Source organism: Pinus tabuliformis, chromosome 2_1 (assembly GCF_031772625.1).
Source record: "Pinus tabuliformis cultivar Carrire ecotype Pingquan chromosome 2_1, CPIR1, whole genome shotgun sequence".
In the NCBI taxonomy this organism is placed as follows: Eukaryota; Viridiplantae; Streptophyta; class Pinopsida; order Pinales; family Pinaceae; genus Pinus; species Pinus tabuliformis.
Window position 1 is genome coordinate 860,372,262 of NC_142299.1, and position 21,436 is coordinate 860,393,697.

At 39.6% G+C, this 21,436-nt stretch overlaps 2 protein-coding genes across 3 annotated transcripts in view; both read right to left on the bottom strand.

Moving 5' to 3' along the window:
- The window catches only part of LOC149203395 (coiled-coil domain-containing protein SCD2-like), a 405,302-nt gene that overhangs the window by 9,771 nt on the left and 374,095 nt on the right, over nt 1-21,436 (bottom strand). The gene's annotated exons all lie outside the window — the stretch shown is intronic.
- LOC149203396 (uncharacterized) lies at nt 9,504-11,297 on the bottom strand. The gene is made up of 4 exons (XM_089400185.1): nt 10,767-11,297; nt 10,283-10,662; nt 9,904-10,119; nt 9,504-9,784 (listed from the first exon to the last, which is right to left on the bottom strand). Exons 1-4 carry the CDS (start codon nt 11,276-11,278, stop codon nt 9,615-9,617), a joined length of 1,278 nt encoding a protein of 425 aa, XP_089256311.1. The 5' UTR covers nt 11,279-11,297; the 3' UTR covers nt 9,504-9,614.

The following is a 21,436-nucleotide window of genomic DNA, read 5'->3' on the forward strand; positions in this document are numbered from 1 at the left end:
TGCACATCAGTCCCAATGTGATGATGCCTTCTTGCTCCTCGATGTACTGTATTCCAGATAAAGTGGTACCTAATGTCTATATGCTTGGAGCAATCATAGAATACACGATTCCTCAACAATCGAATCCCCCTCTGGTTGTCACAGAAGAGCACAATGGTATCCAACATGTGTCCAAACAGTTCACTGAAGAGCTTCCTCAACCAAGCAGCTTCACACGAGGACATACTCGTAGCTATGTATTCGGCCTCAGCGGTGCTCAAAACCACCGACTTCTGCTTCCTTCTCATCTAGGAAATCGAAGAAGACCCCAAAGAGAAACAACACCCTGAAGTGCTCTTGCAATCCTCCACATTGCCTGCCTAATCAACATTAAAATAATCATGCAGCTTCACATTTCCAGCAATGTATCTCAATCCATGAGAGATGGTGTCTTGAAGATATCTCAAATGATTCTTGGCATTGATCCAGTTAGGCTCAACCACATATGAACTCGACATGCTAACTGCAAAACATATATCTGGAAGGGAGTTCACCAAGAACATCAATGCTAGTATGAGTTTATGAAACTTAGAGACATTCACAAATCAAGTCCGGAATCATTACCGCATAACTTTTGAAAGTTAAGCTCCATCGAGGTAGTCACGGGCTTGTAGTTCGCCATTCCAAATCCGGAATCCATCTCCCTCTTACTTTTGCAAATGAGAGGGTCTACACCTGTCAGAAAGAGGTCGTCCTCATAAGGTGCCAGTATGAGAGGTCTATCATCCACAACCTCAAAAGAAAAGGTTTGGATCGGCTTCACTCCTAGTGAATCTTAGCTTCATCAGATAGTTGTCAATCCTCTCATATCAAGCCCGAGGTGTTAGCTTAAAGCCATAGAGGGCTTTCTTCCATCTGCATACATGAGATTCCCGATCTTGAATCTCAAACCCCTTAGGTTGTTCGAAATCTGTGGACTTGCTACATGAAGGGAATAGTCCCCTTGTAAGATTTTCCTTCGGTATATCTCGGACATGTACCTCCATGCTCTTCTTGAATTCAAGCATCCTTTTCACCATCTAACTCACATCGGCTAGGGCCTTATAATGAATATGGGCAAACCTCCAGTGCCATTGAAGAGATGTGTCACATGACATAGTCCCGAATGGACTTCCTGCAACTTGACAAAAATTGCCAACCCTGAACTCATGAGTAAAAGCATCCTTGAAAATTCCATTTTCAAACACGTACCTTTCCATCGATGAATGCCACCTTGAAACCTTCGACTTCCATTGCCGAAATGGACACTAGGTTCTTCTTGAGATCAAGTACATAAAGAACTTCTCATAAATGAATCGTGTTACCCTCACTCAATTGAAGGGTAACATTCACTACACCCTTTCCGGCATACGTGGCATTGACTCCAAGTGTAATCCCCACGATTGTTTCCATCTCTACCAAATTAGAGAGAGCTTCCTTCTATCCAATGAAGTGCCTTGAAGCACTACTATCAATAAGCTAGATTCCAAAGAGTCTGGAGGAGAAGTAGTGGAGAGGGCCAATATAAGATAATACTTCTTTAGCTTAATAGAAACAAAATTTGATTTTTCATACTTCGAGTTCCTTGCTTTTTTTGAAGAGTCGATAATTTCCTTGATGACCTGCATTACTTGTCATTCCTCTGATCATTGAAGATGCCCCTGGAATGATTGTTATCATCATCAAGTGATGTGTCCCTTCTATTCGGAAAGTCCCTCGCATTATGGCCAAACTCATTGCAAGTAAGGCATTTGCCTTTCCTTCCACCCATAGATCCGGACTTCCCATTCAAATGATCTTTAGGTAGGCCATCAGATGCTTCCGCTGTGCCACTTTGATAATCTTCTTTGCTTCGACTTCACCCTTGGTGAATTTGAAGAGGGATGAGGAAACCATTGAGCCTTTTAGTACTTCCCAACTGTCTTCGGTGATTTCTCTTTCACTCTTGCTTGGGGTTTATCTTCACCTCAACTCCGATACCATGTTAATTTTAGGTATGTTCCACAATGATAGCAAATTTACTTCAATTTTCCATATTAGCTCAACATCAATTCCAGATTAGAAATCACATTTAGCATGATAGTAAAATGCAGATAAAACATAAACATAAATTGCAGAAGACAAGCCAAAACAAGAGGACATAAGATGTGGCGCTACCAAGGGACAAACCCTAATGTGGTGAAACCCTTGATCAATTCTTCTTATATGTTCTTCAATAAATCAGCGGAGAGAGAGAGCTATTATGAATACATCAGAAGTCAACATTTTGACTTGTCATAATAAGTGCAGAGATCTTTTCTAAGAAGCTGACACATGAGGTAGCTGATCCGAACACAAGTGATTCCATCACTTTGTTGTACCTATCACTGTGTTGCACCATGATGCACCATCATACCATGTTCATCATCACTGTGTCGCACCATGTTGCACCATCACTGAGTTGTACCTCATCATGTTGTAACCAACATGTTGCTCTTCATCATCATGTTGCACTATGCATCATTGTGTTGCACCATTGTCACTGTGCACTATGTTGCACCTATTCATTGTTGTACCCATCACTATGCACTATGCTGCACTAATGGTTGTTGTACCCATCACTATGCACTATGCTGCACCAATGGCTGTTGTACCCATCACTATGCACTATGTTGCACCCATCATACACATGTTGCATCCTTCATGCTGCACTTCAATACATTCATGTTGTTGTACCCTATTACTATGTTGTCCCATCATATCATATTGTTGCACCCTATCACTATGTTGTCAATGCTACAGGACCCTTCTTAAGGGCTAGATAGACAGCAGCTAGGGCAGCTCTGTAGCTGCGGATTAGGGCCACCTTAGGATAGCGTATATGGAGCTCTCTTGACAGCATTTGAAACCTGTCTTTTCAGTCCTCCTTTATACAATCATTAGCCCTCCTATTCTCTGTGGCTAGGGCATGATATGATCCTCCTAAATCAGCGTCTAGATGTTTGTTATAGACCTGTGTTTTACGCACTCCTTGTGTTTCCATGACCGTATTTCGGGCAACGTTAGAGCTGTGTCTCCTTCATGACTAGGGCTTCTCCTTGCTGTGAATAGAGGTCTCTTTTAGAACATCGTTAGGGCATATAAGGACAATGTCTTAGTGTCTACGTTATGCCTTTCCTTATTGTGATTCCAAGGCTACATTATAGTCTTTATAAGATCGATGAAGGTTCTCCATCATGATTGCTATTAGGGTTGTTGTAGGATCTTCAAGAGGACCGTTTCTCCTCCATGTCTAGGGCTTCATCTAGACTGTAATCTAGAGCTCTTAGGCTTCTTCCATGGCTGCGTTAGGCTTCTCTATTAGGGCAGCGTCGATGCTTCTCCATGATCTTCCATAAACTGTGTTAGGACTTTCATTTTAGGGCAGCGTATACTCTTAGTGACTCTTCCTTCCACTAAGACCCAAATGAGTGGAGAGGAAGAGATCAGAAGAGAAATGAATGTGTGTCCCAAAAGACTTGCAAACCTCTTATGTTTATAGTGCAACATTGAGGATGAGTGGGGGCAATTTGGTTGTTGGCCGACCTTGACTAATTGTCCCATAACACAAATAAATTCATATCTCCATGAATACATGTTGAAATCAGATGATCTTTAAATCAATCCTACACCTCTCAATGAGAGGAATCCAAGAAAAATATCAGCTGCCATGAATAAGTAGACCCACATGGAGTTTGGCCCTAGTTGCTAATTTTAACATAAATCCTATTAGTTCTTTTAAAATTAATTTTGTTAGTACATTTTTTGTTTTGAGACCCATTTTTTACATCAAAATTCCCCTAGTGAGACAATTCCAAAATAAACTTCAAAACACATAAATGTCATGTTGAATTTTGGGGTAGCTATGGTCGGTATTCTCAGTGACTTCAAGTCAGCCCACAAACGAAATATAAAAGAATAATTTTGAATTCAAATTGCCTCCAAAAAGTCAAGTCGACTCTAAATTGCTTAAGTCAGCCCAGCCCAAGGGATGATATGCCATTCGTCTTCCTCCTTTGAGCACCAATTTGGGTCACACAAACTACAACATCTTATGTTCACCTATGTGAAACAAGGAGAAGAAGAGCAGAGTGAAGTTTGACCTCACAGTCCAAGCATTGACCAAGCAAATCTTACCTATGTTTTGAATTTGTTTGACCATGCACGTATGGAAAAAGGCCGAAGTCTTTATGGGCATTTTGTTAAGCAACAAATCGAAGTTTTCGAAGAAAGCGCAAGAGGTCGAAATTTCAAGAGGCCGAAATTTTAGAAGGCCAAAATTTTGCAATTTAAACAGGTTTGACCTGGGCTTTGTTGTTGGTCAGTTTGATGTTACTTTGACTAGAAAGATTAGATTGTATCTACTGTTGAATTGAATAATTTTCCTAAGGTTGTTTGGCTTTTCCCTAGTTAGGGTTCTCCTATGGTAAAAATTTGTCTCATGTTTGGTTGTCTCTTCATGATCCTACTGTCATTATTGTTACTATTGATATTTTCCTGTATAATTACTTAATGATGAACGTGTTATAAGATGAATCGATAACGAATCATTGGAAAGTAATTATCAAATTAGAAACTGCTTAAAAATCAACATGGTATTAGAGCAATGTTAATAAGAGTAGCCATTAAAAGTGTCTTCAAGGAGATCAAGTATTGGTCAAATTCTATTGAGGAACGAAAGGCCATGGGCAAAGTTTGATAACTATAGGATTCTGATTTGAATAGAGATTGGTGCACTTAAGGGTGTTGACTGTGGTCTAAGTATCAAAGTTTGATGAGATTCAATGGGTAATGCTTGATATGCATTCAAAGGTGGAGAAAAATTGGTGCCATGAGCAAAGTCTGATAATTATAGGATTCTGATTTGAATAGAGATTGGTGTGGTTGAGGGTGTTGATTGTGGTCTAAGTAACTTTGTGTCAGTAGAGTTGTGACCTATAAATGTGGTAAATGCGAATGACCTCCAATATCAGTACGTGTGCATGTGCAATGGTAAAACCAATTTATGGTTCATGCACAAACTTGAAAATATACAAGTGAAGCAATTCAAGGTGCAGTATCATAAGATCTAAACTTGATATCAACCTAAGTTCATAAGTTCTTTTGTCAAATCTCTTGGAGTAAAGGTCATTGACTCTGTAAATATTTTAATCAAAGTTGTGAGGGTTGTTATGTGAGGATTTATCTTGATCCTAAGGGTTTGCTAAACCCTATAAGACTAGAATTCTTGAACAAGAAAGCCCTAGGCTTTGTGAATAAAACCCTAAGAGCTAGACCTAGATCGATGTTTCCACTGAAACAAGAAACCCTAGCTCGTGCAAGGAAGGAAAGGAAAGAAACATTTTGATAATGAGGTCAAGGATGATGAGTTTACAAATGGATGATTTCTGCAAGAAGGCAAGATCAAGAGGGAGTTGAAAATTCCCTAAAATCCTCAAAAGGTAAGTATTTTATATCTATCTTCCTTGATTATTATTGTTTTACTATTAGTTAAACTCTTGTCTTTCTTTCTTTTGTTGGGTTATAATCGTTTCTTCCATGACCCCCTAATGAGGGTTGTGGGTGCATCGTGAAGGTTGCCATGACTCTGGCAACAGATGGAAGCATCAAGAAGAATAAAGAAACATTTGTGAAAAGAGGAATCTTCCAAGATCAATGATTTTTGTTTCGGAGGGAGAAATTGTATTGACATCATATTTGATGACTAGAAGAGCTCCTATTTCAGAGGGAGCTAGCAGGCCAACAAGTTTGAAGGATGCCATGATGGAGGAAATTGTGTCGAATGTTGACTTTTCAAGGATCTTCTAATTTGATAATTACTTCTTATGATTTCTTAAGTTAATCTTATTTTTATTCACATTCATCATAAAGAAATTACACAGAAGATCTCAACCGTAGAAACGAAATGCCAATAGGATCATAAAGAGATAGCCAAACAAGAGACACAAGAGTTTTTACCCTGGGAAAACCCACTTCGGGAGAAACCCCAACAACCTTATTCTTAGAGAAATTATTCAATTCATCAAGAAATGCAACTAATTCTTCTAGTCAAAACAAGATCAAACTGACTAGCAATATTCCCAAGTCAAACTTGGCCAATCTGCCAGCAAGATGAGATAAGATGCTCCCTGAGGATATGGTCAAGACCAGTTAGATAGGCTAAAATTCAAAACTACTCTTTCCACAAAAAAACTCAGACTATTCCCAGTGAAGATGCTCAGAAAAATCTTGCCCTGTTTGTCACACATGTGAGGTCAAATAGAGAAAGAGAGAGAGTTTGGTCATCTTCTAGTCAACTTTGACCTTCCTTTTCCTCGTCTCCTTCACATGGATGAGCAAAAGATTCTTTTTCTATGTGTGATCCGAATTAGCCAAGAGGAGGAAGTTGAATGGCATATATATAGTGATCCTAGGAGGCCGAACTGGTGTGACCCTTCACTAGGGCTAACTTGAAGCCGACCTTACATTTGGAGGCAAAAATTCAATATTTGAAACTTTAAAATTCCCTCTTTTTGAAGTCAGCATGAAGAACATGTCTTACATATATTTCGAAGTCTCAATATCAATTATGAAGACTAGCCATAGCTACAAAAATTCAAAATTCCCACTTAGCTAGGGAGGTATTCATAATGACTATCCAAATATTCTCTTAATGAACAATTTCTTTAACAAAAGGTTAAGACAACTTCCGCGTCATCTGATTGTCATAATCTTGGTCAACAACTCTGACCCATGGTGAATCAACAACATCAACTAGTTACCATGATTTTGGTCAGCGCCTCTGACCCATGGTACATCATTAGCATCAACTAGCCACCATAATTCTGGTCAACACCTCTGACATATGGTATACAGACTAGTCCAAGTTCACCATCATCTTGGTCAACATCTTTGACCCATGGTGAAACCCTAGGGACACACTTAATCCATTTGAGTAATCCTTGTCCCAAATTCAAAGGCCTCACTCTACATGAGGAATTCTAGGCCATGATGCTAAATGGGCTCAATCAACCTATCTGGAGAGTAATCCTAGGGCTGGCGTTGAAAGGCACCCACTTAACTCTATGGTTGAGTAATTCTACGCCTCTAGGACCATTCTTCCTGATGCTAGTCGACAATATTGATCCAGGGAGAATGATTGTCCTCTATCAGACCATTCTCCCTAATCTTGGTCAACATACTTGACCCAGATAGAATGACTATCGCTGATGCTATCACATCAACACTCTTTCTCACTAAGAGAGGCATTCTCAACCACTCCAAGCTTGTCCTCGAAGTATACAGACTTCATCCTGGAACAGGGGCTTTGTTAGCAACCTACTTTGTTTGCAGAATAATACAGGAGTCATATTTCTCCCTTTTGTACCATGTCTCAGTGTCAAATCTTACTGTGCTTAGTCATGTCATCATGGTTGCCACCAACACTTGATCAAACAATCCTCCAAGTAGCTTCTGAAGACATATTGCTTGACAACTCACCAACCAAGTTGTAATATAGTTGGTTTTTGCAATAATGAGTGGAATAGATTTTTGCTTCTTACTCATCCAAGAATTCATAGCGGAGCAACATCCTGATGTATTCTTTCTATCTCCTGCACTCACTGCTCAATCTAAATTTGTGTATCCTTGCAGTTGTACTTCATCACTTCATTCTATATCCAACTATACCATATAGGTACTTCAACACATGCTGAGTTACATGTCTTGGCTCAACCATAAACTGACCGACTGCCTTTTCCAGAGCCATCATAACAACAAATTTATGGTCACCCTAACTGGGTGCTCACTCTGAAACAGATCTTGCTATGGTAAGCTTGGTTGCTCCCTCTATCACTGCAGCTTTCTAGTTACTCTATCATATCAGTTATCTAGTCTGACAATCTCAATAACAATTTGTCATTCCAAGAGTCTATGAGGGATCTCAATAGTTTGTTTTTCTGACCTAGGAGGTAATGCATCAAATCTAGGTCCATCTCAAACTAAGAGGTCAACTTCTCTAAAGCTGAAGTAGGGCTTAACAGCTCCCCCTATTATGTGATTCTTTCTACCCTTGTTACAAACAAGTCATATGCTAACAAGATCAACCTTGATCCATTAATCTATAAAGCCTTCTTCTATTTGCAAGCAAGAGACTCCTTCATGTCCCTCAAAACCTTGAGGTGGCTCTATGTAGACTTCTTCTTCCATCTTTACATCCAACTAATGCAACCTTCAATAGAAACCATAGTGATAATAATCCCAACAAAAGTGTAATTCACAACTGGAGCATAGTCTTCTCCCTCTTACTAGGAGAACCCTCTTGCCATGAGTTTTTCCTTATGATGCCATATGTTGCAAGCTAGATCTTGAAGATTCACTTGGAAGTCACCACAAACTTCTTCAGGTCTTTAGCACACTTTCCTTCATCATGACATCCTTCAAACTTGCTAGCTTGTTTGCTCCCTCTGAACTAGAAGTTCTTCTGGTCATCTAACATGGTTCTAGATGTCTTGATCCATTTCTCCCTCTTGAGCGCAAATCCTTTTGCCACAAATTTTGTTATGTTCTTCTTGATGCCTCCTCCTGCTGCCAACTCTTAGCTTCCATAATGTACCTACAAACATCATTAGGAAGCCATGGAAGAACGATTATAACCAAGCAAAAGATACAAAGTCAAGAAGCTAAACTTAATAGTAAAACAACAACAATAATCAAGGAAGAGAGATATAAGTTACTTATCTTTTGAGGATTATAGGGAAATGTCAGGTTTTGCTTGATCTTAGCCTTCTTGCATCCATCTTGCAAAATTTATCAACTTTGTCCTCATCATCAGCATGATGTCCTTTCTTCCTTGCACGAGCTAAGTTTTCTTATTTCAGCAGAAATATTGATTTAGGTCTAGCTCTAGGGTTTTATTGATAAACCCTAGGGCCTTCTACTCCGCTAGGGTTTACAAACCCTAGAATTTTCATTATCATCCTTTGCAAGTCCTCTAGACTTTGTCATCTGCAAAAAAAAAGTCCATATGCGAATGTTCAGCATATGTGATGAAGTTCATCATGTCATCAAACAACCAAAGGATTTTCCATCTTGATGTCAGACTAAGAAAATGTATCAAGATTCAAGATTGTTATATAAATGTGAGATGTCTTCATCAAGAGAGAATATGGTAGACCCACGACATACTTGGTTACTGCTTTAGCAGTACTAGCAATGATATTCTTGCAATTATGTATTCTCACCTAAACCAATGTTACCAGACACGGAATCGGCAATAAATCGGCGAGGCAAAAGAGCGAAAGTTTTAATCGGATCGGGAAAAAATCGGCAAATTCATTAAATAAAAATATACACATATATTGAATTAAAAAAACCATTTTTCATTAATATTGGGTAAAGGTATGTCCAAACAATGCATAATATCAATAGATGTCCAAAATATCATGAATAAATAAGTATCTCATATATGTTATGCGTCCACACATGATCCAAAGCACTGAGTCTTGAGTCCTTAGAAGCATATGCTTCTAAAAGTTTACAAAAAAGTTAAAAACTGCATACTAATCAGAAAAAAATCAGCAACTAAGAGTCTAAGACTCTTAAGAGTGAGAACTAGAAGCGATTCCTCCCGCTCCTTCGCTTGCTTGACTCTCAAAGTTCTCCAAGTCATGAAGGCTGAAAAGAGGAGGCTCATCTAATTGAACCCATTCTGCCGCATTTGTAGCTTGCAAATCTAACTCTTCAAGGTCGATTGGTGAATGATCAATACCTGTCATTATCATGAGACATTGAAATGTGAATTAAAATTTCACTTTGAAGTTTGAACTTTAAACTTTTAAAGTACGAACTAGATTATGAAACCTTCAAATTCAAGCTCTCGAATCTCACCTTGTATTTGTTTGTTGCGAAGTCGTAGATTGTAATGGACAAATACAAGGTCATTCAAGCGCTTTTGTGTCAATCGGTTGCGCTTCTTAGAATGTATTTTCTCAAACATGCTCCAGTTGCGTTCACAACCTGAAGCACTACATGCTTGGTTTAAGATTCGAATGGCAAATCTCTTCAAATCTGGCGTATCACTACCAAAGTTTTGCCACCAAAGACCTCGCAAGTGGTAAGGGTTTGTGAGTAGAAGACTAGAAGTACCAAATTAGTAAATAGTAAAAACTTAAAAAGAAAAGAAAATTTAATAAAACATTTAACATACAAAATAAAGTTTAAACTTTAAACAAATTTAATGAATTGATGAAGCCTTCAAGCTGGGTACCTGGCAACATCTTTGACCTTTGTCTTATAGCACTGGTATAGGCAAACAATTTAGATGGTGTCCTATAATCTTGTAGTTGGGAAAAGACACGACTTTGTTGTTCTGGATCAGGGAAGCACCTTTCCAAGCATGTCATAAGTCCTCTGCCAACCTCCCCATCCTCATTAAATTTGCTCTTATCATAAAAATATTGTGGGTTTAAGAAGTACCCAGCAGCATGTAAGGGGGAATGCAATTGCCTATCCCAACGTGCATCTATAATGTCCCAAAGAGGCATATACTTTGTCTCATCATCCCCATATCTTCTTTTGATGGCCTCCTTTGCGAGATCCATCGCCTCATAAATGTAACCCATAGCGGGTTTGTCACCATCAACCATCCTGAAAGTTCAAGCATTCAAATTTAAAGAAATATGAAACATTGTAAATAAAAAGAAGCTTGAAATGAAATTTAAAAAATGAAAAAGTTAAAAGACTAAAAGTACCTGAGAACTCTAACAAGGGACTCCGTCACAGCAATAATCTCTTCAGCATCTTTCCAGAAGCCATCATTAAACACAAGTGCAGCAATTTCGATGCCTTCAGGGGTCTTGGAATGTTTAGATCCCATCCACTCAGGTCCCAAGAACATCCTCTTCAGATTTATCTTTTGCTCAACCACAGATTGCAAAGATATGAAATTTGTTGCAAATCTAGTCACTGCAGGTTGAACAATTTCTTTACCTTCAGTGTATATTCTCATAGTGTTTAGGACAATAGTGTGGTTGTATAGGTATTTGGTTATGGATTTTGCCTTCTCCACAACCTCATGTATCCAATGAAGCTTACCAATGTCCTCAAGCATTAAATCTATGCAATGGGCAGCACAAGAGGTCCAAAAAATAGTGGGGTGCCTCATCTCAAAAAGTCTACCAACAGCCATATAATTCGTTGCATTATCGGTGACAATTTGTACAACATTTTCTTCTCCCACTTCTTGAACGACTTCCTCCATCATTTCACAGATAAGTTGGGCAGTCTTAACCTTATCTGAAGCATCCACTGACTTGAGAAACATTGTGCCTGCGGGACAAGATACAAGGAAATTTATTAAAGTTCTATTCCTCTGATCTGTCCATCCATCACTCATGATGGTGCACCCTGTTTCTACCCATGATGAACGAAACTCAGCGAGCACAAGCATGACATCTTCAACACTCTCTAACAACATATCTGTCCTAACTTCTAAGGCTCTCTGATGTAGGGGCTTTGAACCCTGGACCTGCAGCAGCAATTGCATCAATCATAGCTTGCCAATAAGGACTTCTGGCACAGTGGAAAGGTATGTCAGAATAGTACCAAAAGTTAGCAATGGCCTTCCTTGCCTGACTATGGATATTTTTTTTCCAACCAGTGCCATCCAAGGTAGGTTGGGAACTGGGTTTTGTGCGGGGAGCAAAAAAGGCGTTTATGTTTCTACCTCCAGTGTTCAAGGAAGGAGTTGAAGGACTGGCATGGCTTTGAGTTTGACTTGGCCTTGGAGGCATGTGTGGAAAACTTGGGAACGGCATTGAGGATTCAACAGATTGAGGTGACATGGGGCTAGTGGCAGAAAAAGTATCAACTCCAACATTTCCTATTTCAGCAGTTTGCTTTGCTTTCTTGGCATTATGCTGCTCTAACATTTCAAGGGCCAAGGCTGCTTGGTATTGGACATTCTCGTCAACGGTGCCGCAAATACCTATATCATGGCCAGGTATTTTTGCAAGGTGGAACTTGAATCTATAAATGCCTCCACTGCATTCCTTTTTGCAAAATTTACAAAGGAGCGTGGATTTTCCGGGAATCTTGTCACAATAAGCCCAAGCAAAGTCCCGCTCTCTCGGCATTGTTGTTGCTTTGAACTTGTGTTTAATTTGTGGCTTCTGTTAAGATTTGGAGTCCGGCTTCTATTTAATTTGTGGCTCCTGTGAAAGACAACAAAAAATCAAATTTAAAAATCATCCAAAAACTTAAAATATTAAAACATGTGCCAAAAACTTACATATTAATTCACTTCTGATTCGAAAACGTTTTCCATATACACTCTGCAAGGGCATAATAATATAGCCTAGCCAGTCTGTAAAGTTGGAATATCTCCTTCAACAAATCATAACACAAGATGATAGGGCTAGTACTGTACTCCAATCTGTAGGAATATCTCCTTCCACTGTATATGTGTGTTCCATGAAAGTTTGGCCTCAGCTAGACCTGTATGGCAGCTCTGCAGTAAGAAATACAGCAGGAACTATGTCTCAGCCTTTATTAAAACTGAAGCCATGTTAGTGCATAATTGCTGGATTAGTATTATTTCAACCATGATTAGTGCAACTGCACACTGACATGAGACCAAATCCAGAAGTTACAGGCATTCTGCAGAAACAAACTAGCAAGGCTGAAAATCTAAGGTCGTTGAATCTGGAAGCATCACTAACTCTTTAGCAACAGATTATTAATGCATGAGATTAGCTACTGGATTTAGGCAGTCTATCATTATGAACATCGTATGCCTGACGTGACAATGATAACTTAGTTGACTTAAGCTGGAAATGACAAGAAATTCTCAGACGCAATGGCAGACTAAATGATCTCATGTCAGATCTGGATATGAATCTCTATCATAGCTGGATCCAAACTGTGCCCTGGCTGGATCCTAGATGGATCCAGTTACAGATCCGTATTACTGGTTGGATCCTAGGCATATCTGGATCTGCAGATCCTGGAACCTACCCAAACAGATACAGTAACTTAGCAAAAATACTTAAAACAGCATATGTATGTCGTTACAACAAACATGTATAAGGGATCACATGCAGGATGCACTGTTTGTATAGATTGTAATATAGGAAAAGTCAACTCAGAGCACAGCAGTCGCAGAGACAGAATCTTTGACCAGATCACAAAATTATACCAAAATTAACCAGAGTTCCTCACTGAGAATAGAAGTATGTAGAATCTAATACCGAAATCCATCCACTTCTATTGTGGCATAGCTTCAAATTACGAGATCAAAATTATACTATCAACCAATCATAATACGAGATGATGTGGAGGAATATTACGGCATAGAAAAGAACATTACAGTACTGCTTAATTTTAGCTAACTGTCTGAGGCCAACTCAGACAACGATGCCTCAACTACTGTGATCAATCTCAATGACGGAATGCAGCAACGCTGCAACACAGTTTGGTAACTATATATGTTGGATGGATAGATGGCATAAGTTGATATTCATGTGTGAGATGTTAGTAATGAAATGGACCACTGTACAGGAATGCAGCGGCTCGGGCTCACGCAGGTTACCTCGTCTTCAAGGCTGAAGGCGGCTCGGGCTCACGCAGGTTCAGCAATCCGCCCGTGCATACGTAACCATTCCGGCGGCGTCGAAGACTCGAATCTCTGCGTCGATAGTGAAACTCACGTAGCCACTCAGCGATCCGGCGGCGTCGAAGACTGAATCTCTGCGTCGATAGCGAAACTGTGAAACCCGAAATACCTCGGCCCCGATACTAATCCGAAACCCGAAATACGCTTTACCCGCCATAATCCGAAACCCGAAAAAAAATAAAACTGGCGGGACTCGCCAAAAAAACGCAGAACCGGCGATTTATTCAGAATCGCGAGTCAAACTCGCGTTGACCACGATTCAAAATCGGTCAACGCGAGTTGACTCGGAAAGTTTTCGATCGGATCGTTTAGCCGCCGAGCCGATTTAAACTCGCGATTTTGCCGATTAAACGGCGATTCCTGTTTCACATTAATTTTGACCCTTTCAACCCAAGAAGTCTATCCTTCATCATAGCAATAGAAATAATAAGAACACTTTCAGCTCTGCAAATGACTCATCTTTCTTAAGAGGAATTTGGTCTCCAAACCAGTGTTGTTAAAATCGCGATAAAATCGCGATTTTATCGTAAAAGCGCGATTTTTTAATTTCGCCGATTCAAAGCGCGATTTTTATCGAAAAAATCGCCCCTTTTTTTTTATAGCGATTTTTTCACTTAAAATCGTGAGGGCGCGCGGCAGCGGGGTTTTATATGGGAAAAACGATTTTTTTTTAATTCATTCAGCAGTCCGCCGCGGAGGAGAAGGAGAAGAAGTGAGGGAGAGGGTTGCCGTCGGTTGTGGGAGCGAATCGAAGCGATTTTAGGAGGAATCCAAGCCAAGATCGCCAATTTGTCCATAAACCAGGTATGTAGATTAATTTTTTTTTGTTTTGGTTCTATAAAAACTTTGTTTTTCATTGTTTTTAAAGAATTTTTGGAAATTTTTCATTGATTTGGGATGGGTTATTTGTTATGACTATGAGAACCAATTTTTTATTTTTATTTTCTCATTTTCTTTAAACATTGTTTATTTTTTTTTATTTTTCATTGTTTTTTGGCATTTGGTTGGGTAACTTGGGTTTAGAAATTGGGATTTTGGAAATAATTAGCTTGTAATTTTGCAAATGCTAAATTGTAATTTGTATTTACTATTATCATTTATGTAATCCTAAATTCCTATTTCCTAATCCTTATTTTTCCATAGGTTTGCAAATTCAAAATTCAAAAACAAACATGCCAAGGAAATTGGATCCTTTCTGGGAATATGGTGACCCTAAAACTCCGAATGATAGACAAAACTTGTATTGCAAGTTGTGTGGAAAGGAAATATTCGGGGGGGTGTACAGGTTGAAGTTCCACCTTGCACAAATCCCTGGACGTGATGTGGGGCCCTGTCTAAAGACAAATGCTGAAATTATCCAAAAAGCCATGAGAGCATTGGGAGAATTAGAGCACACTAGAGACGCCAAAGAAGAACTCAAAAGGCAACTAAAAAGGTCAGTTGAAGGAAGTGGGCCAAGTGGCACAGGTTCTACTGCAGCGTCAGTCAATCCGGTAGCTGCATCATCATATTTTGTTCCTCGAACCACACCTGGTTCACAACCAACTATTGGTTCAATGCTAAAAAGAACTGAAAAAGAAAAAGCTGACAAGTTGATGACAAAATTTCTCCTCTGGAGTGATATTCCTTTCAGCATTATAAGGAATAATCCATTTTTCCAACCTACTGTTGATGCTATTGCCAGTGTTGGCCCGGGGTACAAACTCCCTTCTCTTCATGATTTCAGAGGCCGGCTTCTTCAAGATGAAAAGCGTGACTGCACCCAAAGATTGGAGGATTTTAGGGCATCATGGGCACAAACAGGATGCACTGTTATGTCAGATGGTTGGACTGACCAAAAGGGGAGAACCCTTATAAACTTCTTGGTTAGTTGTCCCTTGGGGACTATGTTTATCAAATCTGTTGATGCAACTCATCAAATCAAAGATGCAAAAACTTTATGTGATTTGCTGGATGTGTTTATTTTGGAGGTGGGTGCAGAAAATGTTGTCCAAGTCATAACGGACAATGCTGCAAATTATGTTGCTGCTGGTAGAATGCTTATGGACAGGCATCCTACTTGATTTTGGACACCTTGTGCTGCCCATTGTATTGATTTGATGTTAGAGGACATTGGGAAAATTCCCTTTGTCAAAGAGGTTGTTGACTCATCAAAAAGCATCACAAAATTTATTTACAATCACACATCTGTGCTTAGCTTGATGAGAAAATGCACCAACAACAAAGAGTTGGTGCGCCCCGCCATTACACGGTTTGCGACGAGTTTCATATCTCTTCAATCCCTCTTGAATTCTATGTGGGATTTGAAGAGAATGTTTCTTTCAGAGGAGTGGCGTGCTTCGTCAATGAGCCGCAAACCAGAAGGAGAGGCCGTCTGCAGACTAGTTTCATACCAGGAGGACTTCTGGGCGGGAGTGCAGGAGGTGTGCGCTGTTACAGAACCTTTGGTAAAGGTTCTTCGGTTGGTTGATGGTGAGAAGCCCGCAATGGGCTATTTGTATGAAGCCATGGATAGGGCCAAAGAAGCCATTCGGTCCTACTATGATGACAAGGGAGATGATGGGTTCCAGAGACAACTCCTTCTATGGAACGTCATTGATGAGCGATGGAACAACACACTCCATCGTCCCATTCATGCTGCTGGCCTTTTCCCGAACCCTGCATTTTCTTATGCATGTGGGTTTAATTTTGATGTTGAGGTCGTGGAAGGATTATTAACCTGTGTCCAGAAGATGGTGAGAACTTCAGAAGAACGTATGGAGGTCTCTAGACAAATTGAGCAATATAAGTTGTCAGCTGGCACATTTGGCTTTGAGATGGCTGTCATTGATAGGACGGTTAAAATGCCAGGTATTTTTTAGTTTGTAGTATGTACTTTGTAACTTTGTTTCAAATTTCATTGTTTCTTCAAATTCCATTTTTTTCTTATGTTTATTTAAAATTTTCTTTGTAATTTTGTTGTAGACGCATGGTGGAAGATGTATGGTGGCAGAGTACCCCTTTTGCAAAATCTTGCCGTGCGGATCCTCAGCCAAACATGCAGCTCCTCGGGATGTGAGCGCAATTGGAGTGTATTTGAAAAAATACACAACAAGAAGCGCAATAGGTTAACACTTAAACATTTAAAATATTGCAAATTTCCAAATAAATTTTTGAATTCATTAAAGTTTTAAACAATATTTTTTTTATAATATTAATTATTAATTTATTATTTCATGAACTTTGTACAGGTTGGAGTCCCATAGACTTAATGACATGGTCTATGTCTACTACAATCTTCGATTGTGGGTGAAACAACTAGAGAAGACACCTGATACGGAAGCCATCTCATTGGATGGGATTGACACCACTGCTGAATGGAGGGTTGAGACCGAGAGGCCTCTCATGGATCCCACTGAGGATTGGTTAGTGCAGGATGAGGGGGAGGAGGAGGGGGAGGAGGAGGAGGAGGAGGAGCAGGAGCAGGAGCAGGAGCAGGAGGAGGAGGAGTTGGAGGAGCAGGAGGAGGAGGTGACACCGCCTACCCGGGCTACCCGGGCTACCACTACCACCAGTAGAGGACGTGGTCTCCGTCCACCTCAGCCTCCTGTAGCTGCTACTACTAGTTCTTCAGCTTCTAGAGCACGTCAGACTCCACTGCCATTTCCACCACCACAGGCACCAACTTCTACATCTAGAGGGAAAGAGAAAGTTGTGCCATTTTCTCGCAAGAGGGGCAGAGGAAATCAATAGGATTAGACTTTCATTTTATTGTATATGACATTATGACATGATGAGATACATTATCATATTTTTTGTTGATATTTTGAGGCTGAGTTGGACTTGGGACTCAGGACTTACTATTCAGGACATGATTCAATGTTATGTGTGATTTTAGCGCTAGAAATGATATTAAACATCTTATATATTAGTTTTTTTATCATATTTATGTGTCAATGTATTTATTTTATGTTGTAGATGGTTTAGATATTAAAAAAATTGAAAAAAAATGAATATTTTTGTGCCAAACGATTTTTTCCCGCTTTTTTCCGATTTTTTCCCGATTTTAACGATTTTTTCCGCTTTTTTCCCGGCGCCGATTAAATCCCGATCGCGATGTGTGCAACACTGCTCCAAACTTGAAAGGGGACTCGACCTCTTCTTTGTGGTAGCTGCAGCGATAACATGTTCTTTACAAGGATAACTTGATATTTTCAAGAGAAATTTCAGAATGCCCTTTCAATTTCATGTCAACAAAACTGAACTCTAAATCAATATGCAAAATCCTTATTCAAGACAGATCTTTCAGGACTTCTAGGGTTTTACAAAACCCTAAGTCTATCGGCTCTCCAAGGCAGGGACTCATACAAGTGATATGATTTTTCTTGGTTTATATGATAGAGCCTTTCTCCTTGGCTCCCTCTGGCCCTAGAGTAACTTTCAATCTGTTCTGGCAAAATAGAGTCAAGGGATTTGTCCACAAATATACTAATAAACAGATTGCTCTTGATCAAACAGGTCCATGGATAAGTTACAAGGTGTTTGCGCTGTATTTCAATCTGGAGCAAAGATCATTAAAACACGTTGCCTGTTGGACTAGATTGTAGACAGTAGTTGTGCACTGAATTTGCACATGATCAAATCCTCACAACAGAACACTCATCTGCATGTATCAAAACTGACAGGTAGGTATTTTTGGCATAGATTTCAATTGCATACTGAACAAGCTTCCATTGAATGTTGGATTACTAACTGCACATGTGTTCTCAATTTGTTCATTTCATTCCATAGCATTCAGACTCCTTAATCTCATCATTACTCAAGTCAAAACTTGGATTAGTCATACATATTCTGTGATTGTATCAGACCCAAACTTTCTTCCACAATTTCACATGTGATCAAACTCCTGCTCCTTTTTCCAGATTGGTTTCCCCAGTCCATATTGCAATCTTGTGCACTTGATCGCTCCACAGATCATAGATAACAATATCAATTCGCAACATGATAGAAGATTGATTTTTTTTTTGTAACATACCAGATTGAAGTTCACACATATTCGGTCATACTCCAAAACAAGGAACGAAACTATGATCATAATGAAGAAAATCTTCCTTCCATATGCACATTTCAATACGATGCTCATCATAGAAGATTTGATATGGTATTCATAACAGAGAAGATAGGAATTAGCGTACCAGAACAGAGTATATATATGACATTACTAGTTCAAAAACACCAAAGAACATATGCTTTACATGTTAACTCCTCGATCATTGCAACAGCTGTTCCATACTCACACAATCAGATTGCATACTACTACGCTCAAGATTAGATAGGTATTGAATCATTACGCATTCATATATTCACCAGATCTGAGATTTAAGTGTGCCTTTATCAGATCAAAAACTCCCTATGCACTGAGGGTGCTTTCAAACTGTCCTCCTCATCTTATGAATTCGGATTATCTAGAGCAGGATCGAGATTGCTCCATGTTTTCCTTGAGACAGATCAATCAGAATCCTTGACCTCTTCAGAATCAATGGCCTCTTCATGGCTGAATCCTTATCATTTTCACCTTCTATCCATAATTTCTATCCATATTGATTGATTTCGAAGGCATTGTGGATTTGGATTGTCAAGAGTTTTAGTTCCCATGGTCTACAACCTAATTTTCCCAGTCCTTGAGAGCTTTTGGCCTTGATTAACTTTCCTGAGGATAATCGTGAGACTCTCGGCCCCCTACACTCAGCTTCTGAGGCCTTTTCAGCCTTCCTGATATTTGGACTGAGGCCTTTCGGCCTTCAGAGAATATCGGCCCTAATATGAGGGCCCTTATCTAGGATTTTCAAGGAAAAGAGAAACTTGAATTCAAAGTGGCTTGGATTGCTTCAAGGGCAGACTTCTTTTCTTAACACAGAGATTAGTTGTCCATGGATTCTTTTTCATTCAAAGCAAGCTGACTTGACTAGCATGCTCTTTCACCCAAGCTCTGATACCATGTTGATTTTTCAAGGATCTTCTAATCTGATAATTACTTCTTATGATTTCTTATGTTAATATTCCTTTTATGCAGATTCATCATAAAGAAATTACATAGAAGATCTCAACAGTAAAACCAAAATGCCAGTAGGATCATAAAGAGACAGCCAAACAAGAGAATAATTTTTACCCTGGGAACCCCACTTGGGGGGAAAACCCAGCAACCTTATTCTTAGAGAAATTATTCAATTCATCAAGGAATACATCTAATTCTTCTAGTCAAAACAAGATCAAACTGACCAGCAATATTCCCAAGTCAGACTTGATCAGTCTTCACACAAGATGAGATAAGATGCTACCCGAGAATCTGGCTTCCCACAAGATGAGATGAGATGCTACCTGAGAATTTGGTCAAGGCCAATCAAACAAGCTGAAATTCGGACCTGCTCCTTCCATAGAAAAACTCGAATTGTTCTCAGTAAAGATGCTCAGAAAAATCTCAAACTATCTGTCACACTTGTGAGGTCAAATAGAGAGAGAGAGAGAGCTTGGTCTTCTTCTAGTCAGTTTTGGACTCTCTTTTCTTTGTCTCCTTTGCATGGATGAGCAAAAAATGCTTGTTGTGTGTGCGATCCAAATTGGCCAAGTGGAGGAAGTTGAATGGCTTATATATAGTGATCCTACGAGGATGAATTCGTGTGACCCTTCACTAGGGCCGACTTGAAGGCGACCTTATGTTTGGAGGCAAAAATTCAATGTTTGAAAATTCAAAATTCCCTCTTTTTGAAGTTGGCATGAAGAGCATGTCTTACATATATTTGGAGAGTTAAAATATCAATTATGAAGACTAGCCCTAGCTACAAAAATTCAACACTGGACAGAAGTTAGTATTGACTTCCATGTGGATCTACAAGATGAGGTATGCGGTAGATAGCAACATAGAAAAGTACAAAGTGAGGATTCTCCCAGGAAGAGAGAGAGGACTATGAAGAGACATTTGCTCCAGTTATCAAGTACACTTATGTTAGAACTATTATTCCTATTGCTTCTATTGTGGGTTAAAATTACATCAAGTGGATGTGGAGACTACTTTCCTCAATGGAGTAATTGAGGAAGAAGTGTACATAGAGCTACCTCAGTGTGAAAATTCGGAGACCCCGAATCACCACTGCAGAAATTGATTAAGTTCCTTCTATTTGTTAATCACTGAACAAATTATTTACTGTTTCCTAGAGTAAACACCGAAACTAATATACTGTAGTCTTCACCCATTAAATTATAAGCAAAAACAAGAAACTGAGCAAGAAACACATTACACCATTGTTTCTGGACAAAAGTCCCCAAAAAAACCCAATGCGGGAAAATCGTTGCAGAAGCTGAGGGTTTTATTATTAAGTAGTAGTAATTATGAGTACAATTCGTTGGATGCCCAATTGGCTATCCGATATAGAGAGAAACTGGGCAAAAAAATTTGTGAGATCCTCACCTTGTCACTGGAAGAACTGGCTCTGACCTCATAGGAAATCAGCCTCTGCGTCCCTTTTGGGTCATCCTCTACGCAGAACTGCGTCAACTCCACATAGTCTCTGCGCCACCTCTGTTGGGACTGCGATGCCCCTCCTTCTGATCCTCTACTGGCTGGAAACTTTAACTCTCACCCTCCCAATCTCACACCCCAGCTCCCGGCGTCTGAAACACAATTTCCTCAGCAGGAATTTGATCTCCCTCTCAGGCTCTGCGTGGTCCAGCATCAACCTCTCTGGACATTGTTCTACCTTCTCTGCCTTGTAC